Raw genomic sequence first — 24,850 nt, forward strand, 5'->3', positions numbered from 1 at the left:
ACTCTTATATATTCCTACAGCTACAGTCACTGGATAGTTCTTTTTTCTGAATTCTGGTAAGGTTTTAGTATTTTACAAACCTTGTTACCATATTTCTGTGCAGCTAGTGTTCAACTTATTTGTTTACTTGTTCATTTTATTTTTTTGAACAAAAATTGACCTTCAAGTCACCAACAGTGTCAGTTTGACTTATCTAATAAATCAGCACTTGTATGCAAGTGGGGGCTTCACAAGTTATCCCTAAATACATTAGTCATATACAGTATGGATTAAGTTTTGTGTTCCTGCCTCAGCTTTTTGGAGGAGATAACAACAGTGAAGGTAAAACCTCCTCCAGTAATTGTGCAATGTCTGTGCTGGTGATGCAGAACCCAGACTATCCTCACTGGGATGCAGTGGAGCTGCCCTGTTAACCGCACACTAGATCACTGTGGACTCTGTGTTTTTCCCCTTGGTGGTGGCAGAGGGATGGGAAGGAAGAAGGGGGGAAAAAATAAAGTACCTCCTTTGGTATGGTTAATGCAGATATTACCCAACTTAATTTCCCCAAGCTGCTATATGTGTTTATTTCTTTTTATCTTCAGGGATATTTATGATGTATAGAATGTATACCTCACCCTTCTGGTTATTTAGCTCACCTGGATTTATGAGTTGTGCATGTAATTGGTCTATACAAAAGCACATTCCTTTCCTTTCTTACCATGTAATTTTATGTTAGGTTCATCTAGCTTTTAAATTTTGGCTTTCGAATTGTGAGTCGCTTAAAGCACAGTGACAAGCAAGGAGACTTTGGCAAGGCCTATGCTTCTGTAACATATATGAAGGATCCTTTATTCTCTTACAGCAGATGGCTGGCAGATTGTGTTAACATATTTCCAAATGAGCGAGTTAATTGTTTGCGTTGTATATGCATTGTATATGCTTATTTGGCTCTTCAGCCATTTTCTGCTTAATGTGCCTCGCCCAAATATGGAGTTAGAAGAGGCATATGTTTCTGCAATAAAAACAACAGGCTCTTTCAGCATCTGCATAGTGCAGGCCTCCAGACATCCAAGCACTGGAGTAACAAGTCTCAGAAGTGATTTTCTTCTATATCAAGTTCACATATGGCTGGTCGAATTACATGAAAATCATTAGAGACTATTGTTCGTCTTGTAAAGAATTGAAAACAAAGAGGAGAATGTGTGGTACTTCACATCTGTCTTACTGTAATCGAGTCAATATTCAATATCAGAAATATAAACTATGTCCCCTTAATGTTGTGTGTGAAGTGGCTGTATCTGAGTTTAACAGCATGATCATAATCATATGTAAGATCTGTCTGCTTGCTTTTACAGTGATGTTTGTTACCTCTGGGATTAGGAGCAGTTCAGCTATCTTCTTGTAGTGATTTGCCAGACCTAATAAGACCTGAGAGACTGGGCTTGTTAGTTCAGGCACTGAGCCACCTGTACAGGTTTGGTCTGCTCTCCTGACCCAAACTAGCGTGTTTGCATTGGGCTGCTCTGTTCTGCATAAATACAGCAGCTGAGACTGCCATCCCCTCAAGCTTTAGCACTGTGCTGTATTGCACAGCACTGATACAGAGAGAAGTAAAGTTGCCATTCTGCCAGGCAGTAATTGAATTCGTACTCTACAATTTTGTATTGAACTTCATAATAATTCTATTTAGTCACAAGGTTATCTGCTTAACGTGTTGTTTTCTGTCTGTCTCTGTCTAGAGTTCAGAAGGCTATAACATGAGCATCCCTATGCCAGGCCACCCAGTGAATTTTTCTGAAGTAACAATGGCACAGGCTCGGAAGGATGTGGCTAAACTCGAAGAGCTTATTGATGCTCATGATGTTGTTTTCCTCCTAATGGACACTAGAGAGAGTCGATGGCTTCCTGCAGTCATTGCAGCTAGCAAGAGGAAGGTATTGTACCATACCTCGTTAATATCCTTGTCGCTGTATTTCAGCTCCTGCATTTCAACCAGCTGTGTATACCTAAAATAACGTTATGGGAAATTGAAATATTTGACCAATCTTTTGTCATTGTGCAGAATTTTTTTTCTTGTTTTCTGTAGCCTCAAAGATTCTGTCCAGGACAAAAAGAGAATGTTGAAAAAAGGAAATAAAAACTTGTATCGCAGAATGATACAGGTTGAAAGAGACCTCTGGAGGTGATCTGGTCCAACTCGCTGTTCAAAATAGGGCCAAGTTACAGCATGTTGCTCAGGGTCTTGTCTTGTCAGTATCGTTTGAGCATCTCCAAGGGTACATGTTTCATAGTAATACTAAGAGAAGTTCATAGTAACAGAATCATAGTAAGGAGGACTAAAGACATTACAGTAATGACTGACTGTCAATAGGGGATGTCAATTGTAGAAACTAGTCTGAAACCACCTTTTCAAAATATATCTCAAAAGCAAAAAGTTAGAAAGTGAATTCTGAACTTAAGAAGTATGCCAGTACTTTTTTGGCCAGAAGGTAAGTTTGGGTTTTTCTCATTGCCTTATTGGAAACATACTGTTGTGCTGAGCCAATGCATCTAAACTGCTCATGACTCTTACTCAGGTATTGTTGAATGCTTCAGCTATTTCTGTAGATTAACAGTGATATTCTCATGTTACAGGCAAAGAAAAATAAAGGGAGGGGGCTCCAGTACATGAAATTAAGAATCTGAATTCTTACATTAAAAAAATAGTATCTGAAGCTTTATAGATTATACTCTGTATGAGATCAGTGAGATTGTATACCTTATTCTTACGTAGTCAAAATGTTAAAACAGAATTTTTCCAGTCACAAAAGCACATGTTGAGAAGATTTTGAGCCATTTTTTCCTGTTCTACAAATCTTATTGAGGATTAGATGTGAATGATAGAGCCTTTACTCTTGTGTGACTTTTGTTCTTGAAGACAGTGTAGCATCCAAACTTTTCCAGTGAAGGAATATTCTAATCACACAGGATTCTGGAAAGAGCATCTTCTTCCAAATCAGTGCAGTGTTGGAAATACATTGTTGCTGAAGACTCCAGCTAAATTATCCTGAACGCTTACTTCCCTTGTTATCGTGATGTAGACTTTAGTGAACAGTCTCAAATAATCTTGATTATTTCTTAATTCATTTCAGAATTATGCAGTTTCATGTTTGCTCACTTAAAATAGCACAAAATCAGAAAATGCAAGTATTAAGCTTTTAACATGTCAGCTTAACCGCAGTGCACATCCTGTGTATTTTGTGGCATAAATATAATGATGTCCATAGCAATTTATTAAGTTGTGAACTTAAGACCAGAGTAAAAGAAAACATACGTGTGACACAGCTGAGTCAATGTTGCCATCTGATCTTTGATATTTGTATTTCCTGACTTCTGTGATTCTTTCAGATATGACAACTCGAGTTTCCTGAAACTCTTTAGTTGTTTGTGGTTTCTTCTGTTAGTGCTTATATTTATTTCCAAAAAACTGGACAGTAGAAAGGAGAGAGAAGACAGATTTGTGGTATTTGCAAACTAGTTTTATCTTATAAAAATCTAAGTACGTTCCCTTTTCTGCTGAAGTTTATGCTTATCTGAACTTAACTACGTTTCCAGTGTAACTACTTTCTAAGCAGGTTTTTTCCAGATCAAACAGTTTTCTCAATTTTTTTTTTAAGCCAAGGTCTTAAAATAATTTCTTTTCTTTCATTCTTTATTTTAAATAGATCTCTGATCCTCAGCAATAGGCTTGTGTGTTCAAATGAACTTCCCTTTGCCAGTGACACTACACTGCCAGTAAAAAGATCAGTGTGTCCCCTTAGTGTGGACTTCACTGAAGTGAAACCTCAGGTGTAACTGAGTGTATGTAACTTGATAGCTTAATCAGTTCCTACTTAATCCTACTGTCTTTTCTGCAGTTTGCACCTGTGGTTCTTCAGCAATCTTTTGTTTGTTTAAAAACAGCACAGAAATGACATAAAAAGAGTAAGTTTGCAAAGCTGGGTATTGTAACTGGAGAGTGCCAGCCTACTATTTTGTATGTATGATGGTTGGGGGTTGTAAGCAACATGTGTAGTTTTAGATGCACCTTCCTGGCCTGGTTCAGTCAGGAAAGGGTTGTTTAATGATCACCAAAACTTTTCCCCCCACATTTGCTTAGCTAGCAATCCCTCACTATATTTGTACTTCGAGGACATATTTTGTAATTTCTTTGTGACCGTTCTCTGATATTCAGTGGCATAGTGTGTCTGACTGCATCACGGTTGCTTGATTTTCATAAGATCACTTTGGTGTGAGGAGATTGAATTCTCTGTCACTGAATAAGCACAGCACTGAAATCTCAAGGTGTCCAAACTGAAATGCTCAGTATCTGCTTTTCAATGTTATTTGTGTTGATAAACCTTTAATGAGAGCTCCGCTTTGAATGTGAATTTGTATGACAGCTGCAAATCTGAAGTACTGCTGCAGCTTGGATCCCAGGGTCTCAAAACAGGCACACGGAAAACGAAGAGCATAATGAGTGATAATCTGTGTAAAGCTCTCTATAAGGGGTAGAAGTAAGAGTTGGTTTCCCCACGTAATCATTCCATTGCCTTGATGATCTTTGATCTTCTTGCAGTCCTTCCTCCCAAAACAAGTATCTTAGGCAAACACATAACTCAAATGTTAAATACCTGTGTCAGACGTTAAATCCCTTTCCTGCTGAGCACTGGAACTTTTAAAATTTTGTTAGGTTTTTTTGAAATACATGCCAGAAGATACACTTTTCCATAGTCTCTTTATCAAAAACAGATGATTTTTTTTTTTTTTGATTAAGGATCAATCAGATTCAAATAGTTGCTGGACAGTAAACTGAAGAGAGAGAAACAGTTTATTGCAGTGGGAACTGTTTAGCAATATTATTTATTTCTGATCATTTCAGCTGGTCCATGTTATTCATATTTTGAAAATGGAGTACCATCTTCACATTTTACAGGTAGATGTAGTGAGCAGATGCACAGTCTTAATGTTTTGCTGTAAACCTGGCTGTGCTACCACAGATTCAACAGCATACTTCTACTTCAGGACTGAGCAAAGAATAAACTACAGCAAGGTTGAAAGTGAATATCCAGAAGTTATTTGAAATATGAAGACTGATGATGAAACTCACAAGTTACTAGTTAAGATGGCTAATTCTTGACAGCTTCCCTCAAAGTCCTTCTTTTTAAATAATTCCTGGCCATTACAATGAAAAAAACTGCTGTACTAGAATTTCTATCTGAAGTGTCTGCATATGAAGCAGTATAGTATCTTCCTTTGTATTTTACTGGCTACAGTCATTGTATAATTGGTTTTGCTTTTTGCTATATCTAAATCATTGCCTGCTAGCTTATTGATTTTATGATATTTGGGTCATAATGTATATAGCTTCAGATTACTCTAAGCAGTTGTCACAAACTGAAGAGAAAGGGGAAAATGATGACAGTGTAATTGTGTACCACAGCTGCTTGTGCTCCCCATGTGACTAAACAGATGCATATGAAGACCGTAAGTAATCATTAATTGCTTTCCTCACTAAGCAGAAATTTTTTTTGGATAATAGACTTGCATTTCATTGCTTTGCTACATAGAAGTGTTTAATGAGTTACATTTCAGACCACAGTGAACTGAAAAGACTATGTATAGAATTTCAAATGATGTGAAAAATTGTTATTGATAGCCACTGTTGTACTTACATGGCACTTGGAATATTTTAGCACTTAGAGAATATGGATATACAGAATATGCAGCAAACCTGAACATAAATTCTGAGGTGGAACCCAAGTAAGTTTTTCCAATAAAGATTATGATCATTGTATGAATATTGGGTCAAATTTGGCTATATGGATATTAATTCATATCAGTGCATAGCAGCTTCAGTAACTTTAGTGAGACATTGAATGTTAGTCGGTGTGAACCTAGCTTCAGATGTAAACTAGCACAACACATTTATGAAGTTCCTGTTCCTTTTTTTGTTCTCAGCAAGTGTGCATAGGTTTCTGTAACAATTAGAGAGGGTTGTTAATTTATATCAAATTTCCCTGAAAGACAGAGAAAAAGGTGATGGTTTGTGGATTTCTGAAACAGACTTTTGGTTTGGTTTTGGTTTTTTCTACCTGCTTGACAACTGGAATTTTGCACCTATCAGAAAACCTGTTGTTTATGGCCAGGGTGATATATAGGCAGTTAATAGGTTGTCCATCTACAGCATGTGGGTGGTTTGTTTGTTTTTTTTTTTTTTAAATATACAGTGAATAAAACCTTGAGGCCTTTTTTCCCCCTCCCCTTTTGGCTTACTTAAAAATCTGTTCTCTCTTTATTGTTCACAGTTGGTCATCAATGCTGCATTGGGATTTGACACATTTGTTGTTATGAGACACGGACTAAAGAAACCAAAACAGCAAGAGTCTGGTGATTCATGTTTCAACAATGCCTCTGGTTCTTCTGATCTTTTGGGATCATCACTCTTTTCAAATATCCCTGGCTATAAACTGGGTTGCTACTTCTGCAACGATGTTGTGGCACCAGGGGATGTGAGTAGAACCTTATGCAAATGGTGATTATATATCTCTCTTGCTGTGACTTGAATTTTTATTTCCTTTAAATGGTGTTTCATAAAGGGATTTGTTTTATGTTGATGTACACAGGTATAAGAAATAGCTCATCTCTTATTCAGAAGATCACATAAATTAACTGCACAGAACTAAAGATGTTTGGTGTGGTAGGGCAGCTAGTTACTTTCGAGTTACTTTTTTCTTTCCTTTAGAATTGTCTATCTTTGTAGTCCACCAGGGATCGAACATTGGATCAGCAGTGCACGGTCAGTCGACCTGGATTAGCCATGATAGCTGGAGCTCTTGCAGTGGAACTAATGGTTTCTGTTTTACAGCATCCAGAAGGGTGAGTAACTTCTGACACAAGGATTGGTGTTCAAAAAGTGTTCTCTGAGAATTAAGATTTATTTAATAATCTTATGGGAGAAGGAGGAGGAAGTACACATTAAGTAGGACAATTTTGTAAGGTGTGATGTTGCCTGTAAATTAATGTAACGTATAGGTCATATCTACTATATTAATGTAATTTAACAGTGTTTGAGAGAACTGATACATCAAATCTTAACTTTTTATCTTGGAAATTGGGAGTTTTCTCTCTTTCTGAGTTTAAAAGTAGAAAAGTACTCAGAATATTTCAAAAGAAGAAAATATTCCTGTTAGCGGATCTTGGCGTTCCTTTGTTCAGAAGAGTGTAATGATGAGCTATTGTACTTTTGTCACATGAAGGGCTTCAAGATAAGCCAAATATTGCAAAATCTTAATTAAAATTAAGTGGATTTGATATAGAAGTTACTCTAAAGTTCTGTAACATGAAATTCAGGCTTGTTTTCTGTCTTTAAAATCTGTGAAAGAAAAAAGTGAGTTAGGAGTTGGAAATGAGTATGTTACAAGTCTCTGAGCCTGATTCTGAAAAAGGGTTTTTGTATTCCCATGGAGAATCTTAGTTACTATGAAACAGATTTTCCAGATAGGTTCCTTTCCAGATTCTAAACTGTAAGCTGTAACAAAATGTCTTGAAGATTACTGGAAATTTTGACTGTTTAGTATGTTGTCTTGTTCTAATTTTCCTTCTTGGATTTTTGGCAGTGGTTATGCTGTGGCCAGCAGTAGTGATGACAGAATGAATGAACCACCTACTTCTCTTGGACTTGTTCCTCATCAGGTAAATAATTTGTGAGTAAATGCTTTTCTTTAAAAGCTGGGAACTGATTTAAGGCAAGCATCGCAGGCTTTACCTCCCTAACAAAAACATACTCTATACTGATTCCGTTCCCCGAAGGACTGACTGTCTATGTTTGTTTAAAAAGAAATATTAAAAAAAACCAATAATCCATCACACAAGCCAAGGTTTTCATGTTCCTGGCATTGTGTCTGTCCTATTTGTGGACACACAATTCCTGCTACCTACTTAGCAGGAATTTATTTGGAGTGGACAGTATGTGAATAAGGCAACCTCTGACTCTTCTGTTCCTCATCAGAGCTGACAATATGAGCACCTCAAAGTTAGTTTTGTTCACTTTTTAAATCCCTTCTGAGTTTGAAAAAAAAATTCACATCCAGCCACCTCACAATTATTGTAGTTCTCCAAAATATTCATGTATTTCTAGTGCAATACAGCCGTGTCTATTCTTCTGCTGAACCCTAACTCTAGTTACAAATGTGTTAAGGACACAATTTTTCAGGTTGCTGGATAGACTTGTCTTTATTTGTTCTATCGATACAGTCCTTCAAAAAAACAACCTGCTGATCTTATCCCCATAATCATAGGATCATTTAGGTTGGAAAAGACCTTTAAGATCATCAAGTCCAACCGTAAACCTAGCACTGTCAAGTCCACTACAAAACCACATCTACACATCTTTTCAATACCTCCACTTCCCTACTAGTATATTTTCTCTGCAACATCCAGGTAAGCACAGGTCTGGTCTATGTAAACCGAATTTTGTTTATAATTTTATGTAGTAACTAGTGTTTACACATGGGTGTCTATGTGATGGAGTCCCCTTGGGTTTTCTCTCTCCAGTAATTCTGGAGTCTTTGCACTTCTCTCGCAGGGGTCTGTCTCCTCTGAAGCATTTCTGCTTGTTACTGTGGTCACTATCAGCTGCAGGATTGGCAGGGAATACCCAATTCTTGATTGCCTTGTTCAGATACCCTCAGTACACGGTTTTTGTCCTCGCTGACACTGTCTGCTCCTCTCTAGAAGGTTCTCAACAGTTTCCAACTTTGGCACTAATTGCTAAGTTTGTAACTCTCACAATGACTGACAGGTTGGTTACAGCCAGGGTACTTCAGTATGACTATGTTACTCCCTTATCCTGTAGGGCTATCTGTAATTACAATGCTAATGCTGTTGGCAGCCAGGCCCAGCCTGGGCCAACTGCTGCAGTATATCCGAGGGAGATTTTTTCACCTCTCATATCCCAATAGGAGGAAAAAGTCAAACCTAAATCTTATTCATTTGATGATCCAGGTACTCCCTTCTGATTTATCTGAATGTTTCCTGTGATCATGTGGGATGATAATATTAAAGAGATTTTACTTATGCTAGGTCAGTTTGTTTTTAAAAATAACTTCAGTAATTTTGACAGTTGAATCTTTGTAAGCCTTATACATATACAGTGACTTTGTTTCAAAATGGTGACTGTGCTCCAGACCTCTGGAAAACAGATTTGTAACTTGAACTTCCTCTTAACATCTAAAAAGGGATAGTGATGAAGTGATTTTTTTTTTCCCAACAAAAAGCTAGAAATATTATGTTATGTAGTAATATATATATATTTTTTAGAATATTTCCCAGTAAACTTTAGAAAGTTTACTGTTTCAGCATGTTTTCTGATGATGAGAATGTTAAATGTCCAGTCAGTCCTGTCTGATTTGTTTTATATCCCTATATGATTTTACTTGCATTATTGTTCTGCTTTGGGCTATGCTTTGAAATATGACCCATATCAAATATGGATTTTAATTGAAAAACATTTCATTGAATTATGACTTCTGTCAACCCTATATTTCTTTTCACATTTACATTTAGTGACTATCATTAATATCTTCTCTTTTAGACATTCTAGGACAAATATAATGTTAGTAAGTATAAAATGAAAATAGACAATTTTTTTCAAATATTTAGAGGTAAAATCCTTTTACAAACTGCTGGTTTCTCTTAGCAGTCACCCATCTAATCAGCTCAGTGAGTGCAATATTTTCTCCAGGGGTCTAGAATTAACTGTTACTTTGGTGTGGGTTTTTTGTGTTGTTCTTTGTTAAATTGGAATGGAGCAGTCCTCTTTATGAAGAAGGTATTCCTTTGTAGATAGTAAGTGTTGCACATTTATAGTCTTAGTCTGTCATAAATGAATTGAATTTTTTTCCAGGAAGTGTTGTGGAGTTCCTAGGATAACCGAAATACATAGCAACGTGGTATCAGAAGGACTTGATACTGTTGTTTTTCTTTCTTTTCCTGGGTGTGGGTTTTGATCAAAAATTACTGTATTGTAGTATTCTAACATTATGTATGGCTTGGTGTTTCTGCAAAAATACCTTAGATTTAATGCTGTTTAAATTGCTAGTGGCTTCCGAGGTTTATGCCATTTCAACTGCATTAAGTGTGTGGAGTGCATATTGGAAATATTTTCCATAATAGACTTCAATATTAATTAAGGTATCATTATTTGTATTGCAGAGCTACTTAAGTTCTGTTTCTAGTGACGTTTCTTCATTGTAGTAGACCTGTAAAAGCACAGAATAAAAAAGATGATCAATACTCCATAGTATAAATGATGAAACCCTGCTCCAAAGTGCTTTCAGTGCTACCTCTGTTACCAGAAACAATGGTCTGGAATTTTAAAATTATGTGTCAGTAGTATCACATTAACAACATAGTTTAGGATTGCATGACAGTTAAGTTTTCAGATTGTATGTTATAGAGGTGGGGGGCGGGAACGGACTTTTTATTTTTGATTGAACTTTGCAATCAGAAAAGTCAAACTCCAGGTGGTGCTGTGCCTCTATTTATGTTTAAATAGTGTTGCCTTTAGATAGTTGTGCCATTATTTGTATACAGAAAAACAGCAATATATGTTTACTACAGGTGTTGTTGTTGGGGGATCATTGTGTTAGAACAGTATTACCCTGGGTATAGCTGTTCTTTATCTTTTTATTGAATGTATGTGTCTAGTTCATGTGGAATTTTGGAAATGTTTTTTGTAATTGTAAAATAGTATTGTAATTTTTTCTTCATCTTCCAGATTCGTGGATTTTTATCAAGATTTGATAATGTTCTTCCAGTCAGTCTGGCGTTTGACAAGTGCACAGCCTGTTCAACCAAAGTAAGGCTGAGTTTCTCTGTACTTTATTTATATGTATGGAATAGTCTTGCTCTAGGTCAGTCTTGGGGTGCCGAGGACTGTCTTCTATTTGACATTTTCTCTTACTTCCTAGGGCTTGGAGTCTGTGTTCTCACTTGAGCTCAAGTTTTTTCCCTCGTACCCTCCTTCTTTAGCTGTTTTCCAGATTTCTTTGGCATCACCTATTAGCATGCTATCTCCACATAAACATTCTAGTCAGCTAAAGAAACAAAGCAGAGATTAGGGCCAACACATTTCTGAAAAGTTTATCACACAAACACTGTCAATGTCTTTTAGTTTTGTAGGAAGAAGTAAAATTGTTATTGTTTTTAGTTGTTTAAGAAATGATTTCTGAAGTCTGATGAATAAATATATCTTTTTAGCTTTCTTGATCTTAGTATTGTTACAAATATGCAAAGTTGTCTAAATTTTGTTTTATGATACAAACCAAACATATAAAGAATACTTACGAAAAAGAATGATTTCCATAACATTTCTTTATTGAAAAGACTGTTTGATTTTGATGCTAGTGTTGACAGTCCTGAGTCACTTAATAGATGTACAGCTGTTGCTTGGATGTGAGTTGTGTCTTGCCAGAACACTAGGGCAGCCCACTACTGTGTCTGTGTGAGGCCTCCTCTTCAGTCTTGGATTCTTTTCCTGTACTGTGGCCTTGAAAAGTTTTTTCTGGCAAGTTTTCTATGGCCATGTAGTGCAAGTTCAAGTAGTTTTGACTGGAGTATCTTGATATGAAGATTCAGAGGTTTTTGACTTGAGATTTGGACTGTTTGGGAGTGCCATTAATCTAGTTCACGTTTATGTACCTTGAGACTTACTGCAAGAAGTCCTTTCCGTTCTTTTCACTGCACTTGTCCTTCTTCTTTCAAACAGCTGTCAAAAACTCTTGAGGCACTATCATTTTTGGGAGGACTTGTACCATTTCTTCTTCTACAGTATTCCTTTTATTTTTCTAGGCTATCTGGGTACATTTGACAAGTTTTGAAGGACTATTAATGTCCATTTTCTCCTCAAAAGTTGAAGCACTAAACTTAAAATTGCTGTTATTTTTAGAAACATGTATTTACCCTCTTGAATAGCTGAAAGCTCAGCAGTAGCTTAAACTTTATGATGGTGAGCCTGGGAAATTAAACTGTTAGAATAAGCTTTTTTCTCTTTTTTTTTTTCTTTTTATCTCTGATCCAGGACATACTGATATATAAAAACATACATTGATGTAGATAAATTAAATGCAGGTATCAATTTTTTGTTAGCAAATCATTTCCTCTTGGAGGTCATTTTAAGAGAGCCCTGTTTTACATAAACAGACTTGATGATTTAATAAAAACTGACTTGGATTTTAGCAGCTGTGCTATTCCCAGAGAGATCACTTTTCATGTGGTTTGGGTATTAAATTACTTCTGTGCTGAAAAGGTTGCTTCATTGGCGCACATATTTCCTTACAGTAGAAACACAGCATTTGTTTACTTTGCTAACTTTCTATTTATTAGCATAAGAGTATGTCACCCTGTATTATCTGGAAATCTGATGCTAATACTTTGAAATGACAAATCCAATTACAATTTAATTGTAGTCTGTATGTTGGTTTGTTTTTTTTAATGCAGCAATTTAGCATAATTTCATCCTGATCTCTGTCTGATTTACTGTAGATTGAAACTTTTAGCATGGGAGAGAAGTGGCTTTTCTGATATAATTGAATTTACTAGTACATTATTCATTTTCTTCTTTCTTATGTCAGCATTCTTTTTCTCGAGCTCTTGTCACACTCTAACTCTTAAAACATAAAACTAATGAATTCAGAATTTAAAAAAAAAAAAAAATTTCAGTACATTCTTAAGTCATCCAGTACAGCTGAATGACTTGGGAGAAGCTGCTAATGATCTGCATGGTTAGAGATTAGACTCCATTTCATTTTGACTTGCAGTCATGACTTCATTTCTCTGTTTTTGAAGCCGAAGAGACCAGACATCCAAGCAGCCAGCTATTCCTTACCCAGAATTGTCCTAAACAGGCTGCATGCCAGAGAAGCTTCCCACAGGCAATTGTTCAGGAATTCTGGGATGGTCGCAGCAGGAAACCAATCTATTTTTATTCTGGGCCAAATTTTCCTTGTATGATTTCCCCCCTGTCTTATTCTGTTTCTGCACAAGCATGTGCTAGAATGGAAAGTATCCTCTTTCAGAGCTAGCGGCACGGCGCTGCCAGCTGAGTAGTAGGTCCGAGGAGCAGTGTAAGTTCTTCTGATGTACTTCCTCTTCCATGTCAAACTTGCTCTCTTACTGAGAAGGAAGAGTCCAAAACTCTTCATTTGTAATAACTGCTTTACTTACAGAATGAGAATGTTAAGCTTATTTACTGTGGTAATTAAGCAGTCTGTTTACCCTGTTAGGAGAAAAATAAGGATATTTTCTCAGAATATTATGGTGAGAAGCTTTACAATCCCATAGAAAAGTAGAGTGGTCCTGATTCTGTACTACCCGATCCTTGCAGGCAACTAGCTAAAGCCTTGAACGATGAATGTTAAAATATATATCTTTCTTCATGCAAAACTGCCAGTCTTTATATTTTAATGAGGGCAATGAAAATTTTCCTGTTATTGCTCCTTCCTCCTCCTTGTACATCATGGAATGAGCCAGGAAACCTCATAGATTCAGAGTTTAATGTCAGAAAAGATTGTTGCTACTAACCAACTTGGATATACGGATGCCCCCTCTGTTTTTACATATAGCTCATTTGATCTTATTTCCTCCAGAGTTTGGATTTATTGTCCATGTGCAAGAAAACTAGCTCATTTTTCTTAAAGATAATTCTCTCCTTTGCCTACTAAAATTGTTCTGATGTGTAATTATCTCCACTATCGAATTAAAAAAAAAAAGCAGCATAAGTATCTCTACTAATTTTCAAGTTCTTTCTCAACTTTCTATTCAGTATGCTGAAAAATTGAGCTGCTCAAGTCATCATTTTTTATCCATTGAGTAATTTTACTGACTTACCTTTAAATATTTTTCAGTTTCATTGCATTTCGTGAAGAGGTAGACACTAGGATCAGGGATGATATTCTAGACACTATGTTACAATTTCTGTTTTCAGTCAAGATATTTCCCTACCCTTCCAGATGTTTTCCCTTTTTAACATTGCAGGAATACATTAAACACTTCTGCTGTGACTTTTACTAAGTGTCTGTGTTGCCTAAGTTATTTATGAGTGTTTCAGTTTGAAATCTATCATCATGTAGACATAACAATGCTTTTATTATTCTCATCTGCTAACTACTTTGCATGCATTTTTACTTTAAATGGTTCTGATCAGTTATGACAGTAACCTGCGCTATTCAGTAACTTATTACTGATTATTTTTTTCAGTTGAGATAGTTTTAATTTTGATTCTAGCAACACCCTTCATATTCGCCCTAGCTGCGTTGAGAAAAGACTTTCATATTTGCTTTCTCCCAGTAGCAGCTTATTGTACAATCTGTCAGCAAAAGGTTTTTTTTTTTTTACTCTTTTTCTATTATACATTTCTCAATTCAAGTATTGTGTTGATGTTAAATAGAGATGTATAAGTCATGGAGAAAAAAAGCCTTGGCCTTTCCTGTACTAAAAAAAGCTAACTCTTGCATAGCTTGCAGAAATGATGGAGGAAATGGGGAGAAATGTTTGTCCTTCAGGAATGAACACTGCAAAAATTTAAAATAATTTTTAAAAGAGTTATTTCTGTAGCTGTGCTGTAACACTAAGTCCATGTAATTGAGTCCGTTTATAACTTTCCTTATTTCCTGAATTTACATATGTTAACATTTGACACTTCTGTGTGCAGTGTATTACTTACTATTGGATAGATTTTATTCAGGCTGAAAGAATGCATTGTTGATATACCTAGGCATATTTTCAGCATACAGAGTTAAATGTAATACTTCTCTTACTCTTAAGGTAGCACAGAAACTTGCTTTATAATAAGCGACTTCCAGAAATTTATTGCTTTTGTTTTTTGTCTTTGAAAAAATGTCATTTTAAATTGGGGGGAGCAGGAGGCAGGATTAATTTGCCTATAACTTCTGAAATCTCAGGCACTCTTTACCTCTTTTGACAAAAAATTTTAAATTCAGTAAGAGAATTGAAATAATACGTATTTTCAAAATTAGTCACAGTGAGGATGTTTTTGCTGCTGGTTGCCTGAAAGATGCACGTTCTTGAAAATGATGCCTGGTCTTACTATTTCAAAAATACTGAATTTTTATTATAAAGTCAACAAAATATAATGTAGATTATCCCAAGTAAAAAGATACTAACAGAATGAAGCTGTGATGTGTACTAAGAACGCCACATCGCTCTAAGAAATGACTGTGTTAATGTGACCATTACGATGGAAATTTGTTCCCTTAGAGGAAAGCAAATGTGATCAAAACCCCCAGAAATCTTAAAAGTAACATTAACTTTAAACATTACCCTATTTTGTGAACAGAGAAAAGGGTGTGGAATCAGTGGTGTATTCAGTTTTGTGCATTGGAGAAGGTGGGAGGTGTCTGTACAGGCAGGATGGATGATAATTGGAAAATGGAACTTAACCCACACCACTGAAATCTAATGAGGTGAGAGCTTATTATCTCTGTTCTATATCTGACAAAAAATACATGATGTTAATGAAGCTTGTGTAGTTCGGTGGAGAAGTTGTGTCTTGTTACTCCTTGCTTAGTCCATCATGATGATTGGAAACATCATGGCTAATCCTATGTGAAGGCAGTAGTGCCAAATTAACTGTCTTGCGCATAACAGCTCTGCAATAAAGGTGGTAAACAGAAAGAACATGGGGAGAGATAGAACATGTTTATATTCACTCTTAAATTGTACCATTTACCAAAATGCAGAAAGCGAGTTGACATTCCCATGCATTAGCACTGTTACGGCTAGGTTGTAAGAGTTGGAAAAGATGAATGTTTTGCACCAGTTATTCAGATTTGTGGGATGTAGGTTTATTGACGTTTAATAGATAACATAGGTCGTTGACACCAAACAGCCTCCCAAAGTCAATAGAAGAGAGGATTTAAAAAAAAAAGAAAAAAAAAAGAAACAAAACAATGCTTTATCTTATGGTACTGAAGAAAAGTAAGGTTGTTTAAAAACTCTGTCAGATGACTAGGATAGTTCAAACCTTTAACCAATACTGCTGCTGCTGTCTGTATTTACTTGTCCTCTTCTCCCCTCTCCCAGACATGCTAGAATCTTTAATGCTAGAAATCTTTAATGAACAATTGCTCTTAACCATTCTATTGTGTCTTCATTTCAGCTTTTAACATATTTGTGAAATTCCTTTTTCATCAATTTACTGTTTTGTTATGTTTTCATCCACTAAGATAAATGTAGCAAGTATAAAAGAGTTCAGGAGACTTTTTTGGTTTTGACTGCTCTCTTATTCTCTGATGTAAATTAGTTGGAGTTACAGCAGGGGCTAATTTCTTGCTGTTATTGCTTGCTATTTCTCTTAAGGAGAAGTAACTAGTGTGTAAGACATTATTCCTTTTTAGCTTATGTTGTTAATGTATTATCTGTACTAAGAACTGACATGGCTTATAAAAAGTTAAAGCTCAGTTTGTGTCTTGTGAGATTAAACCACCAACCCAAATATTGCATTCAGAGCTCTGAGAGGAGGATGCATTTTCAAAACTTCTGGCTTCAGGATAAGAAAATCTTAGCCTCTCAGAAGCTAGGAGCTGTATGTGCAGCGTCCAAATGTTTTTGAGTGTGGGCATTTGCATCTGTATTTAAATGATGAAAACTGGAGGTTTGTGTGTCTCATGTTTTGCTGAGCAAAATGAGTTTTTGTTAGCCAGCCCCCTATTGAAGATAATTGTCTTCGTTCTAGCCAATCCATTTGTCTTCATCATGTAAAACGACTTCTTCCTGTATAGTAGATGCAAACATTAGATATCTTAGGGAGTTTAAGTACAACTTGGCATAGAAAATGTGTTTAACAAAGTAAAACAACATTCCTCCCCAAATCCTTATGGTTTGGGATCTTGTCTTCATGGCACAAGGGAGTAGGTAGCTAGGGTTTACTTCAAAGTGGTTTTAGGAGGCATAGGCATCCTTCAGTATTGTCTTCTTTTTGGGAGGAAAAAAGAACAGAGAACATACAACTGTCTGAAACTTGTTTTATTTCCTTCCCCTTTTGCTCCAGAAAATCAGCAATTCTGTTACTACTTTTGCCTTTGGAACAGTAAAGTTGCTAGATTAAGAATCCCTGTCTAGTAATAAGTAACACACTTTTGTCCTTCAGAGAAGAAAACAAATGATTTTGTTATTCCGTATTTCTTTTATTTGGTGAATTTGTTAAGTGTTTCCTGATGTTTAAGTGAAATAGCATGTCAATTTATGCTGATGTGACAGTGTACCATGTTAGATAGTAGCATCAAATCTATGTTGCAGAGAATCCCAGAATTTGGTCCAAGAAATAACTGGCGTGACTGTCTGGTCCATGCTATTGACTAGTTTACTTGTCTCCCAAGTTAAATAGCATTAAAAGAAGTAAAAATACATTTCAGTAATCGTTCAGCAATCTTAAATGGATGTGAGACGTTATTCCAAGCAGTTGTAAGTGGGAGAGAGAATGGTTTATGAAGTCCATCTTAAATAGAAATCTGTATTACCTGAACTAAAAGAAAAAAATCTAATTGAAGTCTTTAAGTGAAAATGCCCATATAATATAGTTTTTACACCATGAATAAAATGAATTTTCCCATTTTTAAGCTTAAAATACTGTTAAGGGGAGGAAGAAACCTGCAATTGTTAAAAACAATTGATTCATATTTCTGACAGGTTGTATTTCTGTTCCATTTAAATTAAATTCTCTGAGTCTTAGAGGTTTTTTTGTTTTGGTTTTTTCAATATTTCTTCCTCCAATTTAATTACATTTTTAACTACAATTAGCACAAAGTAAAGGACTATCAGTAGGATAGAGACAGCATCACCACAATTTTCTGGTATTGACATGTTCAATATCTCACTGGGTCTAGAATACTGCTTTAAATTATTTATTCTAATGGCAACTTAATGCTGTCTTGTCATCTCTCTGTGAAGCTTTTAGAGAAATCCTTCTGGTGTCAGTAAACCAAAACTGAACTAAATACTGTGACTTAAAATATATACTTGCTGACAGACTCTCATATAAGAATTGCAAAAACAAAGTCGGAGAATACTGAACTGGATAAAAACTAGGGACCTACAGCCTGTAGTGATGGTATGATGGTGATGTTCATCCTACCGTTGCTGAATGTAGAAACAGTTCAAACCTACTTCTGTAGGTTTCCATCTGGAACTCAGCTGTTCGTTTTGCTGGATACGAGTAATTTGTTCTTTTTACTTCCATAAGGTTTTGCATACTTGCAACCTAGTGCCTTCTATTCCCTTATTTATCGTTCAGTTATTCCAAGGATTCAGTGAATATTCATCAAATACAGACACAGTATGTTTAAAGCGGTCTGCCATTTATGCCTAGATTTTTTTATTTGTAAGCTGAGAAATCACTTTAAGTAAAAAACCCAACCAACCAAACAACAAACCAAAAAAAACCCCCACACCCAAAAAAACCCCCCACCACATGTTCCTGGTGGAACATATGTGATTCTTTAATATTAATGACTATTAAAAAAGTCATTTAATATATTGACATATTTAGTGTAGTGAGACAAAATACTTGTTCATATCAGTTGTGTGCAAAGAGTGCTAACTGTCAATTGTTAGAGTGTATATAAGAAAAACTGAACTAATTGGAAAAATTGGCGGAGTTACCTAAGGGTTCAAGTCTAAATCCCATAAATGAAAATGTTCAGACATACAAGGTTATGGTCCAACGCACTCTTTTTGCATTGATAAATTTGATAGACAAGTACTTCAGCTTTATGCAGTACAGCACTGTGTGCATTTGCTTTTGGCCATAATTCTACCTCTACATATTAAAAAGTAATGCCAATGTGCAGCAGTTAAAGAATGGAAATACATCTGGGTTTCTCTCTTTGATGATCAGGTCTTCTAACAGTTGTCTCTTAGAATTGGGTGATGATGAGAGTTATTATTTTCCCTAATCTTTATGCAAATAGAACTTGCTTTATTATAATCTCATATTTAAATTATGCTAAAATGTTAGCTTGTAATATTTAAATTATATATAGTTTACTTGGTTTTGAGTTATATTTTATCTGGATTTAGGAACTACTGGGCAGCTGCAATATCTTCTTAAGGTAGTGATAGTTTTGGGTGTTTAGTGTCTGACAGATCATGCCTTATTGTTGAACTGCTGATGGCAGGGGAGAGCTAGATGGAATAAATGACTTCATACGCAGCACCCAGTCATTACTGGTTTTCTGCTTGCTGATGTCAACCCATCAAAGACAGACCACTCCAACCTTTGTAGAATTAAATTGCATAGGCGGTTGCTTTTCTGAGAGAAGAATCATTTTCTTAGATGTTTGGAGAAGTGACTTTACTTCACTCCCAGCGTTAGGAATTGTCTGTGGAGAATGGATGCTGTTTCTGGAGGGTTTCTTCAAGGCAAAAATGAGAATTGTGCTATAGATACCTGTCCCTATATATAGGTAAGAAACAGATTATCCAGGCACAAATTGTCAATAACCTCAGATGTGACTGAGGAAAAAGGGCTTTCTGCATTTGCTGTACAATAGTGACTAATGCCAGTATGAACTGGAGCCAAAAATGTTGTAACTGCTGATGAGCTAATCAGCATAAATTTTGGACAGGAAGCAGAATGGGGATAAATAAAGTTGTAAATATCCATCCAGTGTAAAATGTGGAGTGAGCAAGAGATGGCTATTTGGTGGCTGAAGAATATATCCATGTATTGGAAGAGGTCAGGACAGATGATCTAATGATATTGTCTACTTGAAAACTCTTTTGTTCCTCTATTCTCAGTCTATAAAATGGAGATGTTTTTCTTCTACTCTCTCCCTCTCTTTATCCCTTCCTTTTCACATCTATTTACTAATGCTTTCAGGCAGGGAATGCCTTAACATTGTCCAGTACAAAGTCCTTATGGACTGTAATCTGAAGATGCCATTATGTTTAAAATTATTTTGAGGAATATTTTAGAAAGGAAAGAGTAGCTAAAATTAAGATCTCAGTTTTGCCTGTATTATCAGACTGTCAATATCAGGAAAAATGGTGACTTGTATATAAAACACATCAAGGTTATTTCAGAAAAGCTCAGAATGCATGCAGTTCCTGAGAACTTAGTGTTGATGAGACCATGCTTAAACTGACATCTCTTGAATTTCTAAGAACTCTACTTTCCTCCTTTTCATTGTTCAAATGAAGAAACTGAAAAGTCCTAAGGAAAAATCTTTTTGAGACCTTTCAGGGCCTATTCTTCAGTAAGTTAATACTCCATTTTCTGTCAACTACAATTCAAAATCCATGTAGGTAACAGCAACAGACAAAACACATTTGTATCGCTACATTCCTACTCTAAATTAAAACAGCAGTCTCTTTATTAAATGAATTTTCAGCATATTGTACTTGGATTAATTAAGGTTTTATACTGATTTGCTTTCATTTTTAATACTGATTATAGGAAGGTAAGGAGAAAATTGTGTATGCGGAGGGTATTTTAATTATTTGGATGTGAGCCAAAAATGATACCATTTTTGCCTTATGGTTTATCACCTTCCAATATTTTCAGAATAGCCATCTTCAGCATGCACCTGGAATACAGCCTTCTTCAGAGCTTTATGATCTTGTTCTTAAAACTTAATCATGTGGGAACGCACAAGTGTGTATGACCATTCCTACACACGTTTTAGATAATACTTGGAGTATTATCAAAAGATGAAGTGTCTTAAGAGTCATCTTTGTGCTCATGTAATGTTGTCAGACTTTTGTGTCCCAGTATCGTGAACTGAGTCCCTGAAAAATCATTACACGATTTTCAGAAAAATTCAGTTTTGCATTCTTTTTCATAGATGTATTACAGGATCACCTTATTAGACTTTGCTTTACAACTTTTTTGGACCAAATGGCAATAGAAATTGAGAACTTCATGACAAGGCTGTAGCCTAGGAGCTGAGGATTTTTTAAAGAAACCAGAATTATAGGTCTCATGATAAAATTTTGAACATGAGCAGTGCTGCCTGTGCAGCTGCCTACACCCAAGATCCCAATGGCTAACGTGCCTCATCTTATTCTCTTCTCACTTAGGTGAATTCTTCACAGTGTTGTAGTCTTTCACTAAACTCCCTGTTTTAATAGCAGATACATTGAGCTTTGAAGGGTTTAACTGGCAAGACTTTTACACGTCTTCCTTATTTTCCAGCAGCTGTTGAAACTGAAATGTCTCTTTTCAGCATGCTAACACTCATAGTTGTTTTCTATTCATTCTGCATTGCCTGTGATAACTGGATAGTTAGTGCACAAAAATATATCTAGGCATGTAAAATCTCTAAATAGAACATTGAATTTTGTGATTTTTCTGACTCTGAAATGTTTAGAGAAGTATCTGTCCCCTTTGGGGGGAGGCAGAGCAGGGAGGGGAAGTGTGCTGTCTTTTTTGAGTGGAAAGTGTTTAAAGCCAGGAAGAGTGTAAAACACAGCACCCGTATTGTTTTGGAGGTAGGCTACCCATATATCTCATTTAGGGTAAACAATAAATCTGGTAGCATGAATTTCTTATTTTTCCTGGAAAGGAAACAACGCTGTTTGAAGCTCTACAGATGCTAACTACTTAGAGAACAAAAAAGCCAAACCAAATGTAAATACTGGTAAAAAGTTTAAAAATTATGTGACAGAAATAAGGCATAAAATGTGAGCCAGTTTGACATCAGCAGCCAGGTTCTTGGGATTGGAAGTTTGGGTTTTGTAGATATTAACTTTTATGCTATAAAGCAATCCTGGAGCCAGATTCTCTTTCTGAATGTCTTTCTACCCAGCAATTGAGACTTCTTTGTGAAGAATGCTATTAAAAAGAATATAACACCAAGGCTGCACATCTGTTTCTCGTTTCAAAACAAGTTCTTTTACTCTAAGCCTCTATTTTTTTTTCCTTTTACCATGAGATTCATTTTTTTCCTTCAGTAAACAGACAAGAATAAAAATATTTCTAATAAAATGGGTTACTGTGTATCATTTACACAAAAGGCTTTAGCAATACATGAATTCATCCCTGTTGTGATAATGTGCATCCACAGATTCATTTGTTTTATTAAAATGCCATCGTGTGAAAAATCAGCTATAGCTCTGGCTCTGTAAAATGGAGACTGGAACTGAGGTTATAATGTCAACCTGAAAGGAGATTTACATGTGTCAGAAAAGAGTGTGGTGTTAAAATGTGGATTCTCCTGCCAGTGTTTGTAATAGACATGAAATACAGAAGGCATGCTACTTTCTAATTCTCCTCCTAAGCTCTGGAAAGTGACCTGCAAGTGTGAAAAAGATAAGAGTTCCTTAATAAATCTGTATTGCTCCAGCTTGCCTTGCTAGGCAGAAGAATTATAGCCTTCTGGTTCTTTGTTTTGCTGCTTTGCAGTTTTTTCTGCTTGAGAAAATTAATTGCTACATAGTGACATGTCGCTGAATGACTGGATAGTGACACATTTATTCCTAGAAAAAGTTCGTAAGGGATTTTTTTTTCACATCTGCAGTCAGATAGTAGGTAATGAGATCAATAACAATAAAAATTACAACATCTCATGTATTTTCCTCCTCTAAAGCTGTTATTCAGAATGATCACATTAATACCATGTACAGTAAGTATGGTGTTAGCAGCAAAGAGAATTGTTAAGAACTGAAAAAGCAAACTCATGCCAGCTATGGGCCTTTAGACTCTGCTGGACATGATTAAATAGGAGAAAATTTCCTTTTCACACAGCAACAAATTGGGCACTTATTAATTCTGGAAGCATTTTTTTTTTAGAATTATTTTGTGCCTATTTGATGTCTAGGCTGGCTTTATTCCTCATGACCTGCAGAGTATTACTATGTGGTCTCCTGGCATAGGAATTTGAGTTTAGTTTTACTTTGCCTTCTTTTTTTCTTTTCAAGGTATATTCAGTGCCTACTGAATTAATATATGCCACATGACGTTTATCAGGACAGTTGTAACTGAATTTGTGTAGTAAAGCTTAGATGTGGGCAAGTTAATGGTGTTTATCCCTTTCCTGGTATTTATTGTAAATTTTAATAATCTGAATTGGGAAATAAAGTCCCTGAAGGTGACAAAATGTTCTTTCAATTGCTGCCTATAATAAAAAGATTTCATTCTAGTGTATACCTTCTTTAATGGTACCACTGCTGCTCAGGTAGCAAACCGATTGATGCTGCCAGGCCATTCTTAGATTTCCTGATATGTTGTTCTGTGGGCCATGCGGCTGGAATTTCTATTTTAAGACTAGTTAACAGATACTTCTATTCAGCAGGCTGTTCCCATTATAAAAAGCAAGTAATTATAATCAGCAAGTACACTATTTGGTAAAGTTTTTCAGGTTTCTGCGGGTGCTAATACAAGAAAAATACTCTGATTGTTGTACTTTTAGGTTTAGGTTTTTGAGATACTGTGTCTATAGTCAGATTTGTTACCCTAACCTCAGTTTGCCATCGTAATGCCATGGAAAGTCTAGTAGTGTAGCACAATGGAGTTTCTACAGGGGGAAAATGAATTTTTAAATCTTCCCGTAACAATAGCAAATTTGCTCATACTAATGTGTATCACTTTAAAAAATCAACAAACCCACAACACTACAGTTCACTAGATCCAAAAATAATATACCTTCAACTCATGGTTCTGTGATCTTATTAATATTAATCATTTATTAATATTCATCTTTTAAAAGACACTTAATGAGAGATTTCCTAGTCTCTTCCATGTTAGTCACAATACAAAGGGCACTTGGATTTAATAAAAACAATTCCAGATGATTCATCCAAAACTAATGCTAGACATTGTGGATGTCATGCAGTCTGCTTTGTGTGAGTACCTAAGAATTCATTTATAGCTAGGGAATAGAGAAAGGTTGAGCGCATCTCTGAAATAAACCAGGGCCCTTTCTTCAGAGCACCCTGGCACACTGCAGTGATGAGCTTACTGAGGAAGCAATACCAGGAAATATTCACTTCAGGCTTGAGTCACAGTTCTTTGGAAATGAGGATCAAGGCATAGTTAGTAGATTAACAAAATCAACCAAATTTAAAGGCTATTTAATAGATTTCTTGTATATAGCAAGGTTACGCTTGGTTCCCTGCTCTGTTTGTAATATTTGCATAACCCAAGGCGTGGTATACATCTTTTAGCAATTTTTACCTCTGGGAAGGGACCAAAATATTTTATTGTTGTTGTCCTTGCATTTCTCTGATATGCTGTAATATTTTAGAATAAGGCCATGGTTTCATTGTGTATAGGCTGTATATTGTTTCAGCGTACCATGAACTATAATCTGGCCTACATCATTAAAAAGATACCTCATAAGCTCTGTATTGTGGTTCCAACAAATTAAAGCAATAGCAACACATTTGATAATGCTGATAGCTTTGAGCGTTACATACAGGCAGGGCTGTGAATGTAATCCAAGTTTATAAGTTGATGTCTGTATACAGTGTTTCACAAAGAGCCAGATGTAAGAGACTTCTGCACATCTGGTTATTTTATTAGAATTCTGAAACACAGGATCTTCATTAAATGTATGTGTACATCCACACTGCAATTTCACTATAAGTAATGGATAATATTAAGAGGACACATCTCAAATGGAATTCTGAAGTTGTCCAGTTCTCTGCATTGTACTGGGAACACTCAGATGATTTTGACTTGGTGTGTTTATCTCGGGAATAAAAAAAAGGCAAGAAAAACCCAAAGAAATGCTCCCAAGCATTTTTTTAATATCTTTTTTTCTTTCCTTTTTTCTTTTTTAATTTCTGATTATGTTTATGGGTGATTGCCCAAATACAAAAAAACCCATGT

The 24,850-nt window shown here is 35.8% G+C and overlaps 1 protein-coding gene across 8 annotated transcripts in view; it reads left to right on the top strand.

The window, feature by feature from the left end:
• ATG7 (autophagy related 7) overlaps window positions 1-24,850 on the top strand; it is a 114,551-nt gene that overhangs the window by 19,342 nt on the left and 70,359 nt on the right. For 5 of the 8 annotated variants that reach the window (XM_054838781.1, XM_054838782.1, XM_054838783.1 and 2 more), the window contains 5 exons: window positions 1,722-1,916; window positions 6,309-6,512; window positions 6,764-6,879; window positions 7,620-7,695; window positions 10,781-10,861. In XM_054838781.1, the coding sequence (XP_054694756.1) occupies window positions 1,722-1,916; window positions 6,309-6,512; window positions 6,764-6,879; window positions 7,620-7,695; window positions 10,781-10,861 (672 nt within the window). Of the gene's footprint in view, window positions 1-1,721; window positions 1,917-6,308; window positions 6,513-6,763; window positions 6,880-7,619; window positions 7,707-10,780; window positions 10,862-15,358; window positions 15,486-24,850 lie in introns of all 8 variants that reach the window. The other 3 variants (XM_054838786.1, XM_054838785.1, XR_008578859.1) reach the window with 3 other exon arrangements.

Source organism: Grus americana, chromosome 11 (genome assembly GCF_028858705.1).
Source record: "Grus americana isolate bGruAme1 chromosome 11, bGruAme1.mat, whole genome shotgun sequence".
Classification (NCBI taxonomy): Eukaryota; Metazoa; Chordata; class Aves; order Gruiformes; family Gruidae; genus Grus; species Grus americana.